General features: G+C 37.4%; 1 protein-coding gene across 1 annotated transcript in view; it reads left to right on the plus strand.

Annotated features, from left to right (window-relative positions):
* Positions 1-636: 636 nt before the first annotated feature.
* The window catches only part of LOC310891548 (adhesion G-protein coupled receptor V1-like), a gene marked incomplete at its 5' end in the record, with an annotated part of 33,722 nt that continues 17,027 nt past the window's right edge, over positions 637-17,331 (plus strand). The window contains 10 exons of the mRNA XM_083853820.1: positions 637-772; positions 2,390-2,470; positions 3,794-3,933; positions 6,321-6,930; positions 7,877-8,092; positions 9,071-9,286; positions 10,485-10,729; positions 10,924-11,105; positions 11,849-12,663; positions 14,089-14,298. Coding sequence (XP_083709946.1) covers positions 637-772; positions 2,390-2,470; positions 3,794-3,933; positions 6,321-6,930; positions 7,877-8,092; positions 9,071-9,286; positions 10,485-10,729; positions 10,924-11,105; positions 11,849-12,663; positions 14,089-14,298 — 2,851 coding nt within the window. The remainder of the gene's footprint in view (positions 773-2,389; positions 2,471-3,793; positions 3,934-6,320; positions 6,931-7,876; positions 8,093-9,070; positions 9,287-10,484; positions 10,730-10,923; positions 11,106-11,848; positions 12,664-14,088; positions 14,299-17,331) is intronic.

Consider the following 17,331-nt stretch of genomic DNA (forward strand, 5'->3'; position numbering starts at 1 on the left):
GCCAAGGTGGTATAATTGTTTTGGAATTAATTAGAGTTATTTATCGTGGAGATAGCTTTCAGTTTGACTGCTCTAGCCCAGCTATGATTCTTTCACAGAAAGACTACTTTACAAGGTGATGTGGCAAATGGATATGTAATATTCACTTAAAAATATACATCATGTGACTTCTCCATTCTTTTCTCTGCAGTAAGTTGCATTGTCTAGGAAAAGCCTCTGGTTTTGAACTTTTTTTTTTTTTCTTAACAGAGTTTTCAGTGTAGCAATTTGTGAGTTTTGCTGTTGTTACAGACCATATTATTCAAGTGCATGTACAGGTTAACATTATGCTTGTACATACTGGGATTTGTATATGCCTAGCAAAATAACCTGCATGTATCTGCACTTGCTTGTCCAACTGATCATTTGTGCAGAAAAATAAGAAAAATGTACATGAATGCAGATGCTCACCAGTATGTCAACTTAGATGTCTTCTTCTTTTTTTTTTTCTTTTGTAAAACAGATTTTTCAGATTTTTTTTTAAAGCTTAAGTGAGGAAAAGTAGATGTTTTGAAAAAGACAAAATGAAGGTTCTGTTTCTTTTTTTTATATGGATGAAAACATTAGACTTGAACAAAAATATGAAGAGCTCTTATATTGCAGGCTGTTGTGGGTACACTGGAATTTCAGCCAGGAGAAAGATACAAGTACATTACTGTTAACATCACTGATAATACTATTCCTGAATTAGAAAAAACGTTTAAAGTGGAGCTGTTGAACCCAGAGGGAGGAGGTAAGGCACATATATCAGTCCCTTAGTTGTATTTTCATGACCTCTACTCGTTCATAAAAATCTTGTCTTTCTTGGCATTATTTTCTATGTTATTTCTGAAAACAAACAAAAAGCACCTCTACATCCCCACCCCCATACAGCTGTCTTTTTTCGTAGGGAAGAACTGTTCCTCAGTTCTTTTCTTAATCCTTGGTGGAAACAACCAGATCCCATAGCAAGTATATTATTACCATGTATTAGGGAAAGTGTATCACTGCCATCTGTTAGGTCATCTAAAGGCAATTGCTGCTTTTCACTTTGTATAACTTCATGGTTGGTAATGAGAACTAAAATAATGCAAAAATATATTAGCAATATGTTGCATTTCAAAAATATGGAATATTTATAAAATATTTAAGGCTAAACAGTCAAAGTGTTGTGTTTTTGTTTGTTTGTTTTGGGTTTTTTTTGTTTTGTTTTGTTTTTTCTTCCACATGAGTGAAATCAGAAGAACTGCAATACATAGGTCAAATGGATTATAGCAGTAATAGGCTGTGGATGTTGAGGGCCATAGGGAGTTTGCTGAGCTGTAGCTGCAGAGGTAGCTCGTAGATAACTGTCTGTAAGAACAAGACAAACACTTGAAAGAATTATTGGTTTGAAGGGCTAGTCTGAAGGGACGGCAAAGCATAGTGGTGCTGCCACATAAACCCCTGAATACCTTACAGATTTTTTTTTCCATTTGAGAAAAATTTTAACGGAGATTGTAAAGCTTGTTGGAGGGAAAAGTAATTAGAAACACTGACAGCCATAAATTGATTTTTTTTTTTTAAACTGATGTTATTTTTTTAAACAATTCAGAAATTGCAAGTGTGGTCCCTTCTGGGAGGATGTATCAGATTTCCTTGAATTAATCCAGCTCTCTGCTATGATTGTATGTGTCTATGGTGCAACATGGTCTCAGTGATTCTTTTGGTAAAGTCTTGAGACTTTTCACGTATTTTGTCTTTTTGGTTGAATAGTTGTTTTGTTAAAAGGAGTCAAACTTTTCTCTTTCAAATTGTTGTGACAGAAAATTTACAACTAACTTTAGTAATCCAGTAACTATATAGCCTTTTTAAAATGAGCCTTCTTTTTGGCCTTTCCAACACAAACACAAAGCTTATGAAGCCCCCATTAGTTAAGTTTTCTGCAGATTTTCCCAACATTTTCACTTTGTGAGAAAATATTAGAATAAGGAGCTTGAGGGACTTTATCGTCTCCCCTACCTTTTTTTTTTTTTTTTTTTTCAATTTAGATTCCTCCATGACAAGCCTCAGTTAGGAGTGAGAAAGGGGAAATACAAAATGGGGACACAAAGAGGGAAAGAGAGGAAAGATAAACTATGTGTATGTGTTTTCTTTCATTCTGACTTCCCATTGCTATTTCCAATGTCATAAATTAAGTAAGAGGTGGCATATGTAAATATTTCAGTCTTTATTAGAACTCCTGTACACTTTCAGAAGCAAAGTTGATACCTTCCTAGAGTGCTTCCCTCTTTTTTTCCTGTTGTCCAGAATAGTTTAAATTTCTCTTTGCTTGCGCTCTGATTTATAAATGTATATATGTGTATATATCTGTATGTCTGTCATCTTAAAGTTGCTGAGCTCTTTAGAAATGATGGCAGTGGTAGTGGTGATGGGAACATGGATTTCTTCCTTCCAACTGTCCATCAGCATGGTAAGCATTTTGGATTAATCTTTATTTCTTTATGCTAACTGTAATATCCCTCATGAACTACACTACTGACACAGTTTATCATAGTGTTATTTTGCTTGTGGTTTGAGATATATCATAGAGTCCTGTCAAAACATTCTTTCCCATTTTAAAAAAGGCTTAATTTCAACAACAGTCAATACTAACCGTAATACAGAAAATAACAGCTTCTCTATCTTCAAAGCTGTATTTTTATAGAACACAATGTAGTTATTCCAGAAGTAGTTAGAAAAATTAGCTTTGTTTGTAAATTTTGTAAAATTTTCTGGAGAGCAAAGAGGAGAGAAACTTTTTAAATTTAAGGTAATTTAAAAATTACCTGACTGTGTGTTTTGATACTTTCTTTTGCCACTTGCTTTATGCTTTGATCTCTGCATCTCAAAAATACTCTTAATAAAAAGTGGTGTTAGCTCTTTTTTTTCTAAAAGAATGCTTTGATTATTTTTCATTTTTGAAGTCTATTTTTGTCACAACATACAGAAAACAAAGATAATTTAATCTTGAGAAAATTAAAAACATACAATATGCAGAAATAAGATGAAAACAAAAGCACCTACTATGAGGGAAACGCTAATGATGGCGGATTTTGAATTAAACCCTAGAGACCTGAAAATATTGTGTTAGCACCCATTATCGAAATCAAATAATTTATTCCACAGTGACAGCCTGATTTTCTGTTTTATTTGAAAATACAAAGGAGTTCAGTTTGAACCTGAGAGTAAGTCTGTGGTTTAACCACTTTTTGGAACTTCCTGGGAAGTGTTGTTTCCTCTTCTGTGTTTCCAGATTTTTTTTAAAATGCCAGGCTCTTTCTCTTTCTAAGCAGCAAGTTATCTCACACAAGATGATCATTATAGTAGTAGAATTTCCTGGACTAGCTTTTTCTTTGTTCCAGCTTCAGTTAAAATAGTACCTGCTTTTGTCCTGTCTGCACTGCTTACACTGTGTTTTACCACGTAACTCTCCCCTACCCTAAATTCTAGTTCATTTTCCTTAATTAGACAAGTAATTTTATTTTTGATCCTCTCTTAAAATATTTGCATTTTATATGTTGCTTTGGAGTGTTGTTCCATAGAAGGGCTGCCAGGACTGCATTATTGAAAGTGAGTTCCTTATCCATGTGGATAATTATTCCACATTTAAAACAAAAAAAAAACACACCACAAAATGCAAAACAGCAGAAATATTCCAGTTATGCTTTTCTGTGTGCTTTTTGTAACAAACTTCCTTAGCTTTTAAGAAAAGATGGTATAAAAAAATAACTCATTTTGGCACTTGCACTTACAGCCAGCTTGGGAATTGCATCCCACATCGTTGTGACTATTGAGGCTTCTGATGATGCTCATGGCGTCTTTGAGTTCAGTACTGAGTCACTCTCGGTAAATGGAACTGAGCCTGAAGATGGAGATAGCAATATTATGTTGCAGGTTAGAAAGTTTTGGGTCTCATATTGCTATGCAATCCTCTTTTATGTCTATTTTACAGAGCATTCTGCAATATTTTTATAATAGGTCTACAGCATTTTAACTTAACTTTATCATGTACATTTGTCTTGACATTTTATACTTCACTTTCTAAAGTGTATCTTTCAGCTTAAAACTAAAATGTTTTATATAAGTTTAAATTTACTTCTACTTGTTTACATTTGAGGTATGAATATTTTAAAGTAAGTGCTGATGACACAACAAATACAGCAAAGCTAAGATGATAAAGATTACACTGTTTTTAAAATTAGTTTATTTTTAACTCATCATGTCAATGACTTTGCACTGTATATAATGGAGGGGCTGGATTGTGTGCAGCTTGCAGTTGGCAATGACATGCTTAAGATCCTCCGGGTAAGGATTAAGGGACATGGAAATAAGTTATAACAATAAGATGAAGTTGTTGTGGGAGTCTGCTATAGACCACCCAGCCAGGAGGACAACATTGCCAAATTATTCTATAATGAACTAAGGGATATCTCTAGGTCATCTGCCCTTGTCCCTGTGGGTGACTTCAACTTCCCAGATGTTAGCTGGGAATACCATACAGCCAATACAAACAGGTACTGGAAATTCCTGAGGCACGTTAACAATAACTTGTTGGTACAGTTACTCTGGAAGCTGACTAAGAAAGGTGCCCTCCAGATTTGTTGCTTGTAAACAGTGAGGGTCTTGTGGGTGAAGTGGTGATTGGAGGCTGTCCTGGCCATAGTGACCATGAGATGGCTGAGTTTAAAATCTTTGGTAATAGGAGGAAAACTGCCAGCAAAAGTTCAGCCCTAGCTATGGAGACAGCAGACTTCAGACTACTCAGTGAACTAGTTTGTGAGGTCCCCTTGGAACCTGCTTTTGAAGGTATTGGAGTCCATCAGTGCTGGTTAGTTAAGTAACACCTCTTAAGAGCACAGGAACAGGCAATTCCAAAGAGTCAGAAGTTGAGCAAGCTGGGCAGAAGGCCAGCTTGGCTGAGCAGGGATCTTATTCTAGAATTTAGGCGAAAAAGGAAAATCTGTGGGCATTGGAAGCAAGGTCAGTTGAACAAGGACTACAGAGGTGATGTTCACTCAGAGTTGAAGCTGGCCAGTACTGTGGGGACAACAAAAAGTGCTTTTTTTAAAGTATGCTAACAGCAAAAGGAGGAGCAGAGAAAACATTGATCCATTACTTGTTGAGGTTGGTAACCTCACAAATAAGTACGCCAATAAAGCAGAGGTTAATGCCTTCTTTGCCTCTGTCTTTAACACCAATGATGGGCTCGGGGACACCCAAAGCTCTGAATTTCAGGACTGTGATGATGATAAACTCCCAGCCAACTTTGAACTTGTGCAGGATTTGCTGCTCCAGCTGGATGCATATAAGTCTATGGGGTCCAGTGGGATTAATCCCAAAGTACAGAAAGAGCTGGCTGATGTCATTGCAAGACCTCTCTCAATAATTTTTCAATAGTCTTGGAGTCTGGAGAGGTCACAGTTGACTGGAATTAAGTTAAACGAGGAAGTGCTGGATTCTGCACCTGGCAAGGGGCAATGCTGGCTGTACGGACAGGCCTGGGGACAAGAGGCTGAAGAGCAGCCCCATGGAAAGGGATCTGGGGGTTTTGCTTGACAGCAAGAGAAATATGAACCAGCAGTGTGCCTTAGCAGCCAAAATGGTCAACTGTGTTCTGGAGCATAAGGCACAGCAATGCTGGATGGTCAAGGGAAGGGATTGTCCTGCTCTGCTCTGTGCTGGTGAAGCCTCACCTCTAGCACTGTGTGTGCTACAATATATGAAGGACATAAACTATTAGAGAGCATCCAAAGGAGGGCTACTATGGTGGTGAAGGGTCTAGAGGGCAAGAAGTATGAGGAGCGGCTGAGGTCCCTGGGTTTGTTCAGCCCAGAGCAGAGCAGGCCGAGGGGAGGTCTCATGGCGGCCTGCAGCTCCCTCACGAGGGGAGCGGAGGGGCAGGCGCTGAGCTCTGCTCTCTGGGGACAGCGACAGGACCCGAGGGAACGGCATGGGGCTGGGACAGGGGAGGGTCAGGCTGGGGGTTAGGGAAAGGTTCTGCACCCAGAGGTGGTCGGGCACTGGGACAGGCTCCCCAGGGACATGGTCACAGCACTGAGCTGCCAGAGTTCAAGAAGCATTTGGACTACTCTGTCAGACATGCGATTTGATTTTGGGTGGTCCTGTGTGGAGTCAGGTGTTGGACCTGATAATCCCTGTGGATCTTTTGTAACTCAGGATATTCTGTGATTCTGTGACTTTGCTGTATGCCATTTTACACTTTTATGTTCTTCTTTCTTATAGTACAAAGAAATACATAAATCTTTGTGTTTTCCACTTAGGTTGTGAGAACTCATGGGGCCCTGTCTGAGGTGACTCTGTATTGGGTCATAGTCTGTGATCTTACAGAAGACCTGGTCTCTGCATATGGGAATGTAACATTTGATGTTGGCCAAGTGAGAGCAAATATTACCATACAAGTTTCTCCTGACAACGTGCCTGAACTGGATCAGGTGTTTTCAGTTTTGATCATCAATGTGTCCGGTGGTCGTCTTGGAAATCACACTAATGCAACATTAACAGTTTTAGCTAATGATGATCCATATGGACTGTTCATCTTTTCTGAGAGAAACAGACCAATAAAAGTTGAGGAAGAAACAAAAAATATCTCCCTGACAATAGTAAGGCTTGGTGGTCTTCTTGGTACAGTAGTGGTTACATACAGAACTTTAGGTGATGATGAAAAGTCACCCTTTCTTCCACCTGATGTTGTTAGAGCAATACAAGGAGAAGATTATATACCCATTACTGGTTATGTGATCTTCGCAGCCAATGAAAGCGAAGCCACAATATCTTTGCCTATTTTGGATGATTATGATCCTGAGAGGTCAGAATCTGTTTTTGTGGAGCTAAACAATACTGTTTTGATCGACAAAGTACAGGATCGGCCAAGTAAGTGTCTTTCATATGTAAACCCAAAGCTTAAATATGTAGGCTAATATTTATATTTAATAGGATAAAATGCAGCAATTGAAATTACAGTAAAATTTTACCTCTGCCTAACTCTGTATAGTTAAGAATCCTGTAAGTTATATGTCAGAGTATCTCACATTAAGTATGAAGATTCTGTGTGTCAGCATATATTTCCTTTACCACAAAATTTTGTCAGGGGTGGACATTTCTTTCTCCCTTCTGCATCTGCTTTATCCCAGGTGTTTTAGGCCAACTGTATTACTGTATTGGTTTTGTGTGCTAATACCTGCTCACCTGTTGTTTCTGTAAAGCACAATGATAGGAAATAAGCTAGTTGCACTTACTGAAAGCGAAAAAAGCCTTTTAAACATTAAGTGGTGTAGAATTGCAGCTTCATGCTGGCTTTTTAGCGTAGAGGATGTTTGCCCGATCAGATAAATTCAGGTCATTACAGCCTTATTTATGCTTAAGAGCTTCTTGGCATGCCTAATTTCCCTTCCCTCTCCCCCATGACTCTCCCACATTAATCTTGATTTTTAAGGGAAACACTACAAAAAATTCTACTGGGAAACTGAAAGGTTACTTATAGTTCATCATTGCTAGTGTAAAATTCTATTGTCCTATGGACAAATAAATAAGTAATTTTGCTAGTACCTCACCTCTTCAAAGAACTGGTGTTTTGTATGCTCCACAGCAGGGTAGAATAATAAGTTAGTAAGAATGTGGATTTTCTGACATAATATAATTCAAACATCAAAAATATGCTTGTGCAGTTTGTAGTTATATTTTGTCCAAATCTAAAATGAAAATTTTATTGAAAGCTAGTAGTGGCCATCCACTAAACTCAGGTGTATGTATATGAACAGTATAGCCATATATAGGAGGCATTTCAGGCTTGCTCTAAGAGGTTTTTTTCATATTTCAGTTGTAAATTCTCCTCGTCTTGGATCAGTGGGTGAGACTATAGCTCATGTAATTATCAATGCCAATGATGATGCTTTTGGAACACTTCAGCTTTCAGCTTCAGCTGTGCGAGTTGCTGAAAATTATGTTGGACCAATCATTAACGTGACCAGAACTGGGGGAATTTTTGCAGATGTTTCTGTGAAATTCAAAGCTATGCCAATAACTGCAACAGCTGGTAAGAAATCAAAATAGCAGAAATACACATTCTGTGTTAAACCAGAAAGAGCATACTGTATGCTTCGAGTAACCAAAGCAAGCAAGTGTGTATTGAATGCAGTCTAGTAAAACAAGTAGAAAAAATACCAAAGTGTGAGATACTTACTGAGTGTACTTAGGAGACAGGAATTCAGGTCCTATAGAAGAGACCTTACATCAAATTTAAAAAAACTCAGAGATATCATCACTGAAGAATCTAGCAAGAAAACTAAGGAAAGGAATTGGCTGTTTGTTTCCCTGGTGGCCACTCACTTTCTCAAAAAAATAAAATAAAATAAAAAATCCTGTAGTAGTATATATAGCTAGTACTTAGTCCTTTGTACATATTTCAACCTACCATACATGGCTTATTTGAGTTTCTTGGAGGGAAATTGAGAGCTGGTGACTCCTCTGTGAAACAGACAAATGTTAAGCACAATTCAAGAAGACTTTTACTTTGCAAATGAAAGGTAAAGCTCTCAGGTGATCCCTGAAAAGCTCCACGAGGGAAGGAGTGACCTTATGTCCTTTAGTAAAATCTCCTTTGAAAAAGGTACTTCTGTTTCATTTTATCTCTTGGAAAGCCAGACAACTATCAGAAATCAAATATAGAAATGTCACAGTTGTGTGATCTTCTCAATGGAAGATAATAATGGACCTTTTGTAATTGCTTCTTGGACTGACAGTGTAAACTCTGTTTTGGCCAAGATGAGATTTATTTTCATCCATCCAGATATCTAAAAGGCACTAGGAAATAAACAATTGTATTTTCTGGGTATGAAGATAAAGAAAAAAAAAAACACAAAAAAACACACCAACATATGAACACAAGGGAATGCAAAAAGAACAGATAAATATTAGTGCTGATAAACATTAGTGATGTTTCATAATGAACCAGAATGCCTTAATATTCTTCTGTGTTTTGATTGTTTTGTTATTTTTTCATGTACAAATCTAGGTGAGGACTACAGTGTAGCCTCATCAGATGTTGTCTTACTAGAAGGAGAAACAAGTAAAGCTGTGCCAATTTATATAATTAATGATATCAATCCTGAAGTTGAGGAGTCCTTTTATGTTCAGCTGCTGAATCAAACGACAGGAGGAGCCTTGCTTGGATCTTTGACGAGGGCAGTCATAACCATTGAGGCTTCTGATGACCCGTTTGGATCCTTTGGTAAATGAGTCTTATTTGCATATTTTCTCTTGTCCAGTAGCAATCTGCTGATTTGTGGGTGAGTTATTACTGGGCAATGGAATAAAAATTTTCAGAATACAAAAAGGGAAGTCTGGATGAACACAGTAAAGGACAAAATAAGATAAACTAAATTAAAACGTGTAAGTAAGGGCAAATGGTGCCCTTATATAGCGAAATTGAAGCATTCAGTCAACTTATATATCAAGATTTTGTGAGACGAAGGTGGATTTTGGAGTCTCCTAATGGGGATGGATTTTAATTTAATTTGTATTTTTTTATCTATTCTAAATGTTGCATTTCTGCAATAGCTTGAAGCTTAAGTTTACATGCCAAAACCTGTTTAGATAGTGCAGTGTCATTGTTTTACAAAATAATCAGGCAAAGCAGGTTTAAATATCTGGGGAAATTGGAAAGTACAAATATGACTTAAATTGCGTTCTTGTATGTTCTGGTTGTTAGTTATTGTAGTTTTTCTTCTTTCTATCATTATCAGTAAAATGGATTGTGGACACTTTCCAAAAATAGTTTCATTACACAGGTTTTGAGAAAAAAATGGTAATTTCAAAAATTTAATGACATTTTAGAAATTTATCTTTTCTATTTATTTTTTCTATTTCAGTATTTCTGGTGTATGTTTTCCAGCCATTTTATTTGACTTACTCTTTCTCCCTTTAGTACCCTACTTTATTTCAGTTATTCCATTTTATCAGCAAAATGTAAAGGAAATTGACAAAAGTAAATAATTCCACATGGATAATTCATTAACTTCATTCTTAACAACTAAAGATTTTATACAAGAAAGACTTATATTTGAAACAATTTAGATGGAATATGTTGACACATTTTTTCCATACGTGACATAAAAAATGATAAAAATTTTCCTCACTGGGAAAAATTACCTTCTGACCGTCTTCTAAAAACTTAGATCATGGCTAGCCTTGAACAATGGATACGTTGGAATAAACTCTTGGGTGGGGGCTGAATTTTCATGCCAATTTTATTTGCAGATAAAATGATACTGAAAGTTCAATTTGAAGTTTAAACCTGATTAACATTTTTTTAATTGTGCAAATGAATGCAATCAAGTGAAATAAAATATATAATTCAGTAACTAGGATGGTGTTTTTATTTTAAATATTACTGTTAATGAAATACACCTCTTTGTGCTGCACTTCAGTGTTCCAGATGACCGAATTTACTGTGGAGGAGCCTGAATCTGGATCAGTACCCATAAATCTGCCAGTAATCCGCAATGCTGGGACACTTGGTAACGTTACTGTTGAGTGGGTTGCTACCATTGGTGGACACCCTGCTGATGAGGACTTGCAGGTTGCCTCAGGCAATATTACTTTTGCCCCTGGGGAAGCCTTTCAGATGCTACTATTGGAAATCCTGGCTGATGATGTTCCAGAAATAGAAGAAGTAAGTCAAGCACTTACATCTTCCTTGAAGATGGTATTAATTTTGACTTGTTCTAGAAATATGTATGATGGAAAACAAGAAATGTTCCGGCAGGAAGGTGCTATAATTTCATGTTATACTTTGCTTGTAATTATTGTTAGAAAAACCACAAATTGTCTAGCTGCATTACTTCTTTTTCTTTTCTTCTCTTTGAGATTGTCCGTGTAGAATTAACTCAGGCCTCCAATGGTGGTGCTATTGGGTTAGATGGCGTGGCAAGTATTATAATACCTGCCAATGATAATCCTTATGGCACAGTTTTCTTTCATCAATCCTTATATCGAGTTCAGGAGCCACTAGAAAGAAATTTGCTGGCAAACATAACAGTCAGGCGAAGGTTTGTATAATGTTTGCTTTATTTGTAATTACTATTTATTCTTCACTTTTGTTTTCACTATAATGTCAAATTTCATGCTCCTCTCATAAAAATATGTGCATCAATTCTTTGATCTGCCATCTCAATGTATTTTCATTTCAAACACATTGTTTTTGAAGTAGATGTCTGTGTATTACATAAATTACTTAAACGTAGTATACATTGAAATGCACAATGTAAACTCAGCGTACACAGTGTACTATTCATTTTGTCCGTTTAATCATCAAATCATTTAAACCTGCATGGTAGCCTGTTCCTGTGATTTGAACAGGAGGACAAAATGGCCAGCCCTTACAGGATGAAAATAAGAGAAGGAAAACAGGTTTTATGCATGTGATCCTAGAGGAAGGATGATAAGTCTGGGTGTCACCGGCTTTTTCTTCCTTGCAAGTAAGGAGAGCTGCCAAGTCCTGAAGAAGACTAAGTTAACTCCTAGAACCAAATGTTTACAAATATGCATTCTTAACAGACTACTACCTAAGCTATAAATAATCAAACTTGCTATCCACAAAAAAATAAGATAACTCAGTTATTCTGGTACTAGTTTCAAAGGGAATGCATTTTGATGTGTTATTTGGAATTTTTCAGCAATTCAGAAAGGGTCAGTTGATTTTGTTCACTTCTATTATTAACCCAGAAACATGTAGAATATTAGACATCCTTTGTCAACTAACAGAACTTTATTTTATTATAATGTCTTTTAGTGAGGGAAGATTTGGTCAGCTGCAGATTTTCTACAGCACTTCTGAGACTGACGTTGTAGCTCTTGCTGTGGAGCAAGGTCAGGATATCCTGGCCTACTACGAGCCTCCTGTACAAGGAATTCCTGACAAACCATCCAAGACCAGAGTGAATGTGTCAGCAGCAAGTGACCCTGTGTATTCCTGTGCAGCTCAGTGCCTAAAAGAACAAGCATGTTCAGCCTTTACATTTTCCAGTGCCTCAGGGATTCCTCTCTGCCTTTGGCTGACGTCAGATATCAGCCCATTAACTAACAACACTTCAGGGTTCCGGACCTACAAGAAAAACGTTACCAGTGCATTCGCCCTCTTCAGCACACAAGCCATCGCTGGCAGTGATTATGAACCTGTTACAAGACAGTGGGCCATAATGCAGGAAGGGGAAGAGTTTGCAAATCTAACAGTTACCATACTGCCTGACAGCCTGCCAGAACTGGATGAGAGATTCACTATAACCCTTTTGAAAGCAGAACTGATGAACGTCTCAGCCAGCTCAAAAAACCAACCAACCATAGGACAGCCAAATACCTCCACAGTTATCATAATGATGAATGGAGACGCATTTGGAGTGTTTAAGATCTACAGTGTAAGTCCCAATGCAACAGAGAAAGGTCTGTATGTTGAAGTAGAGGAACGTCCTCAGACCAACGTGCAGCTAATGATACACAGAACAGAAGGCAGCCTGGGACAAGTGACAGTGGAATGGCGTGTCATTGGTGGGACTGCTACTCCAAACTTGGATTTTATAGGTGTCGGTGAGACTCTGGTGTTTGCTGAAGGTGAGACAAGCTCTCGTTTTGGCTTCTGTTTTGTAAAACTAAGAAAAAGAAAAAAGAACGTGACAAGTACACGATACTGTGGATGTTTTGACAACTGATATCTTCTTCTTAGGCTAAATTTTCCTGAATGCTAAGGATACACGTGCAAAAGAGTATGGTTGTTCATTAGCATGTAGCATTATCTTGCAGAACACACACAGTGGTAGCAAAGCACAATGAAATATCTAAGCACAATAAATACCTAAGGGTTTTTATTAAAGAAATATTGCAGTATAAATATTGCACTCTAAAGATTTCCTTTACCACATAAGTAAGGATTAATAAAGTCGAAGATAGTTGTTACAGCAAGGATAATGGAAATGAGAATCAGGCCTAAGTGGTCTTTTGTTAGCCCTCGGTCACTACAGTACTAATTTTTCATGACATCTCTTTAAATTCTGAGATCATATTGTAACATAACAAAACATATTTAAACGTAACATAACAGAACATATTTAAAAGAATTGCAAACAGGACAAACAAGTCCCTCTCAGACATTACTTAAGTACCATGCAGCATGCTGTATTTTATGCTGTATTTTATTTTTTCAAAGTCTGAGTTAATCGAACTGATATTTTGAAAGCAATTTCCAGGTGCGTAGTAAAGATTCTAGTGTGCTAGCTTGATAAATCATCTGAATAGTAAGGCATGGCTGCTGGCAATGATTGTGAGGCTGACATGTAATTACATTACCCGTTATAAGTTTAGTAAAAACTGATTTTGAAGTATTTTGAAAGACAATCTAGCAGGAAATACATATGTATTCTGTAAATTGATATTCTAATGATCATAAAACACAGCTGGGTTATGCACACGCACTGAACAACAGGATTGTGTTGTAAATTTTAATGGATATATAGCGACTAGAGATTAACGGTGTTTGCTGCTTACATTATTATTCTTTGATAGTCCCAAAGGCAAGGAACTAACAAAATGTCATCCCATTTCAATGCATTCCCTGGCTCAGTAAATGTACTCATATTGAATGTACACCCTTGTGTAAATGGTTCATCGGAGAGCTTAGCACCTGGCAATTTATTTTTTTTTCAAGAATGATATTCCCCTTTTCTAAGTTAAATTTTAAAGTCATAGAATTTGTAATGAAAATAAAGAATTCTAGGCACTCCGAAATAATTCCTATATAATTAATTTCTACATAGTATATTTAATGATGTGATCGTTTTATTGGCTTAATGTGACTGATCAATAGTAATTAGATAAAATTTCATAATGACATTCACTGACTTCCAGAAAGGTAAATAAGTTTGTTTCATGCAATTTTAATATATTTTATGTATTTAATTATTTTCAAAATGAGATGATTGAGTCTTTTTACAAGGTGGTTTCCAAGTGGACACACGGTTGTATACGTTCTTCTCCTTGTAGGTGAAACAAAGAAGATGGTCACGCTGCCCATTATAGATGATCCAGAGCCAGAGGATGATGAAAGTATTGAAATCAGCCTGGTCCATACTGAAGGAGGGAGTCGAATTTTGCCCAGTTTTGACACTGTCACAGTGATTATTCTGGCAAGTGACAATGTGGCAGGAATTATAAGCTTCCATACAGCCTCAAGATCTGTTATTGGTTGTGAAGGTGTGTTCTTTGTGTTGACCACGCTCAAATTTTAATGCCAGTTTCCATCTTTGTGCTTTCAGTTGATAATGACTCACAATGATTGTGTTTCACTGTTCAGAGAACACCAGCAAGAAGTGAATATCCACATACCTGACATGTACTTTGAACTCTTGCAAGCATTCATAGAATCACAGAATGCTTAAGGTTGGAAGGGGCCTCTGGAGGTCATCTGGTCCTTTCCCCCTCAAGCAGGGCCACCTAGAGCAGGTTGCTCAGGACCATGTCCAGGCTTTTGAGTATCTCCAAGGAGGGAGACCCCACAATCTCTCTGGGCAACCTGTGCCAGTGCTCCCACACAGCACAAAAGTGCTGTCTGATATTCAGAGGGAACCTCTTGTGCTCCAGTTTGTGCCCGCTGCCTCTTGTCCTGTCCCTGGGCACCACTGACACGAGCCTGGCTCTGTCCTGTTCCACCCTCCCTTCAGGTATTGAAGGACACTGATGAGATCCCCCTGAGCCTCCCCTTCTCCAGGCTGAGCAGTCTCAGCTCTCACAGCCTCTCTTCCCTTCCCTTGATCACCTCGGTGTCCCTCTGTTGGAGTCTTCCCAGTACGTTTAGGTCTGTCTTGCACTGGGGAGCCCAGAGCTGGACCCAGTGCTCCAGGTGCAGCCTCACCAGTGCAGAGTAGAGGGGAAGGATAGCTCTCTCAGCCTGCTAGGGATACTTGGCCTAATTCAGCCCAGAATGCCATCAGCCTTCTTAGTAACAAGGCATGTTGCTGGCTCCTGCCCAGTGCAGTGTCCAGCAGGACCCCAAGCCCTTTCTGTCAAGCTGCTCTCCATCAGGGTGCACGCCCTGGTGCCTGGGGCTGCTCCCCGCCAGGGGCAGGACTCTGCCCTTCTCTTTGTTGGCCTGCACGAGGCTCCTGCCAGCCCGCTTCATGAGTGCCAACATACACACACCTAATAGTCATAAGCAAATCAGATCTATCAGCGACTTACAAAGAATTTAAAATATTCTAGAAAACATTCCTGCAGAAACACTAGGGTAACATCTTCCCTTTGTCTGTCCCATGAACCTGATGTTTTTTTATGGCAGATGATTTGGGAAGTAGCAATTATAAGAGAAAGCAAACATTTGAGAAAGAACAATAATAATTTGGTATGTACTAAACATTTCTACTATTGTTTTAAAGAATACACGGCATGTTTCATCTACAGTTTGATGCAGTTTTGCATAGGATGATAATAGTACTGGTGGTGATTGCTTTAGGTGGCCTTTGATGGAATCTCAGTGTATTGCAGTATCACGTTTCTCTGATGTTTGAACTGATGGGCAGGGAAAGTTCACAAAACAGGAACTTGTCCCCTAATGTGTGCACTACATTTTCTGTTTGAAGAAAAATGGCTTTCTCAACCAAAGGTTTTTTGTTTTGTTTTCCCAACATGAAAGGGCATCATAACCTTTGGTTTTTTATCTAGGTATGGTTTGTGTTAATTCTGTGCCAAGCCAGATGTGATATGATTAGCTAAGAAGAGCTGTTAATGAGCACAAGGAATTAATACAAACTGTCTCAGTCCCAAAGTCCCTGAATACTTTCAACTGGTTAAATGTTATTCATAGCATGCTACCAAATGCTGGCTGCTTGAAACTGAAGTACTTGGCTATAGTTCTATTATTATATATAGTTATTATTATATTATTTTTCCAGGTTGTGAAAAGAAATAGTTCATTGCCTTCCAGCCAGAAACAAAACAAGTGAACTAAGTGTCTTTGATTAAAAAAAAAAGAGAGAGAAAAAGGGAGAAATAGAGAAAGAGCAAAAGAGCTAAGGCATTTAGATTATTTTAGTTTGTCAAAATATTTTTTTCATTCGAAAGCAAAATTTACCAGACATAAATCCAAATATCATTACTTTTACAGTTATTGTGTTATTGAAAATTTTCTGTTAAGTGAATACATTTTGTTTTCACAATGTGCATGTTATTTTTTACCTTATTGAGGATAAGTGTAGTATTTTTTATTGGACAGGGGTCTGCGACAGTTGTGTAACTGTATTACAAGAAAATGCACTGCAGTAGCTTAAAGTAATGAGGAAGAGGAGAGCGGCTGATGCTCCCTTCTTCACAGCGATAAATACCCACCTCTTTGTTTCTCTATGTAAGAGATGCATCACTTATTAAGTCACAATGTAGAAATGTAAAAGTATGGATAAGGATTAAATATTAAAAAAAATATTGAATTTAGCCTAATAACACTTTCAATCTTCAGAAATCAATTAGTGTTCATATTAGCATTTCTTCTGGATAGGAATACCAAAAAAATCTTGGTAAAGCTGGTAGGAAACATGGATCAGTAAATAACTACTTGGAATCTGTAATAATGACTTCAAGTTTCTTCTCAGTGTTTGGATTATAGTGGAACAGCTTTCTATATCATAAAGCATTTTTCCCAGTCTTCAATGAAAATTCATTATAACTTATAGAGATATATTGAAATAAGCTTTGCCTTATTTGTGTGTGTGTGTGTTTTCCCAATGGTACTAAACCATTGAAACCACTTTTCTTTTAAATCTTTATTTCTTTGTAATGGATATGCAAAATTCTCAAATAGAACATAGTGGATTGCAGTGCAGTGTTAAACACTGTAATGATTTAGCCTCAGAGGAACCTGTAAATTGGGAGTCTACCATCCAGATATTTGACTGTAGAAGTGGAATCCTTGTGATATCAATAAATTTTGAATTCCTTAATTTTCTTAGAAGCAACATGGACCAACTTAAGCCAAAGATGTCGACATCAATGTCGACATCAATGTTGACATCTCTGAGACTTAACTGAAGTTTGAAATGTTGGGGCTGAATAGCACATTTATGTATTTGAAAATGGGTGTATACAGTTTTTGTATTACTTCTTTACAATATTAAATTTTATTTAAGTATATTAAGGGCTCTTGAAGTTAAGAATTCCTTTCTCTTTCATTGGTAGCCAATATACATGCATATCTCTGACTCTTCCTTACAAAAAATAAATGTAACTAGAAAATTTTCA

Source organism: Anser anser, assembly GCF_964211835.1.
Source record: "Anser anser genome assembly, contig: HAP1_SCAFFOLD_131, whole genome shotgun sequence".
Classification (NCBI taxonomy): domain Eukaryota; kingdom Metazoa; phylum Chordata; class Aves; order Anseriformes; family Anatidae; genus Anser; species Anser anser.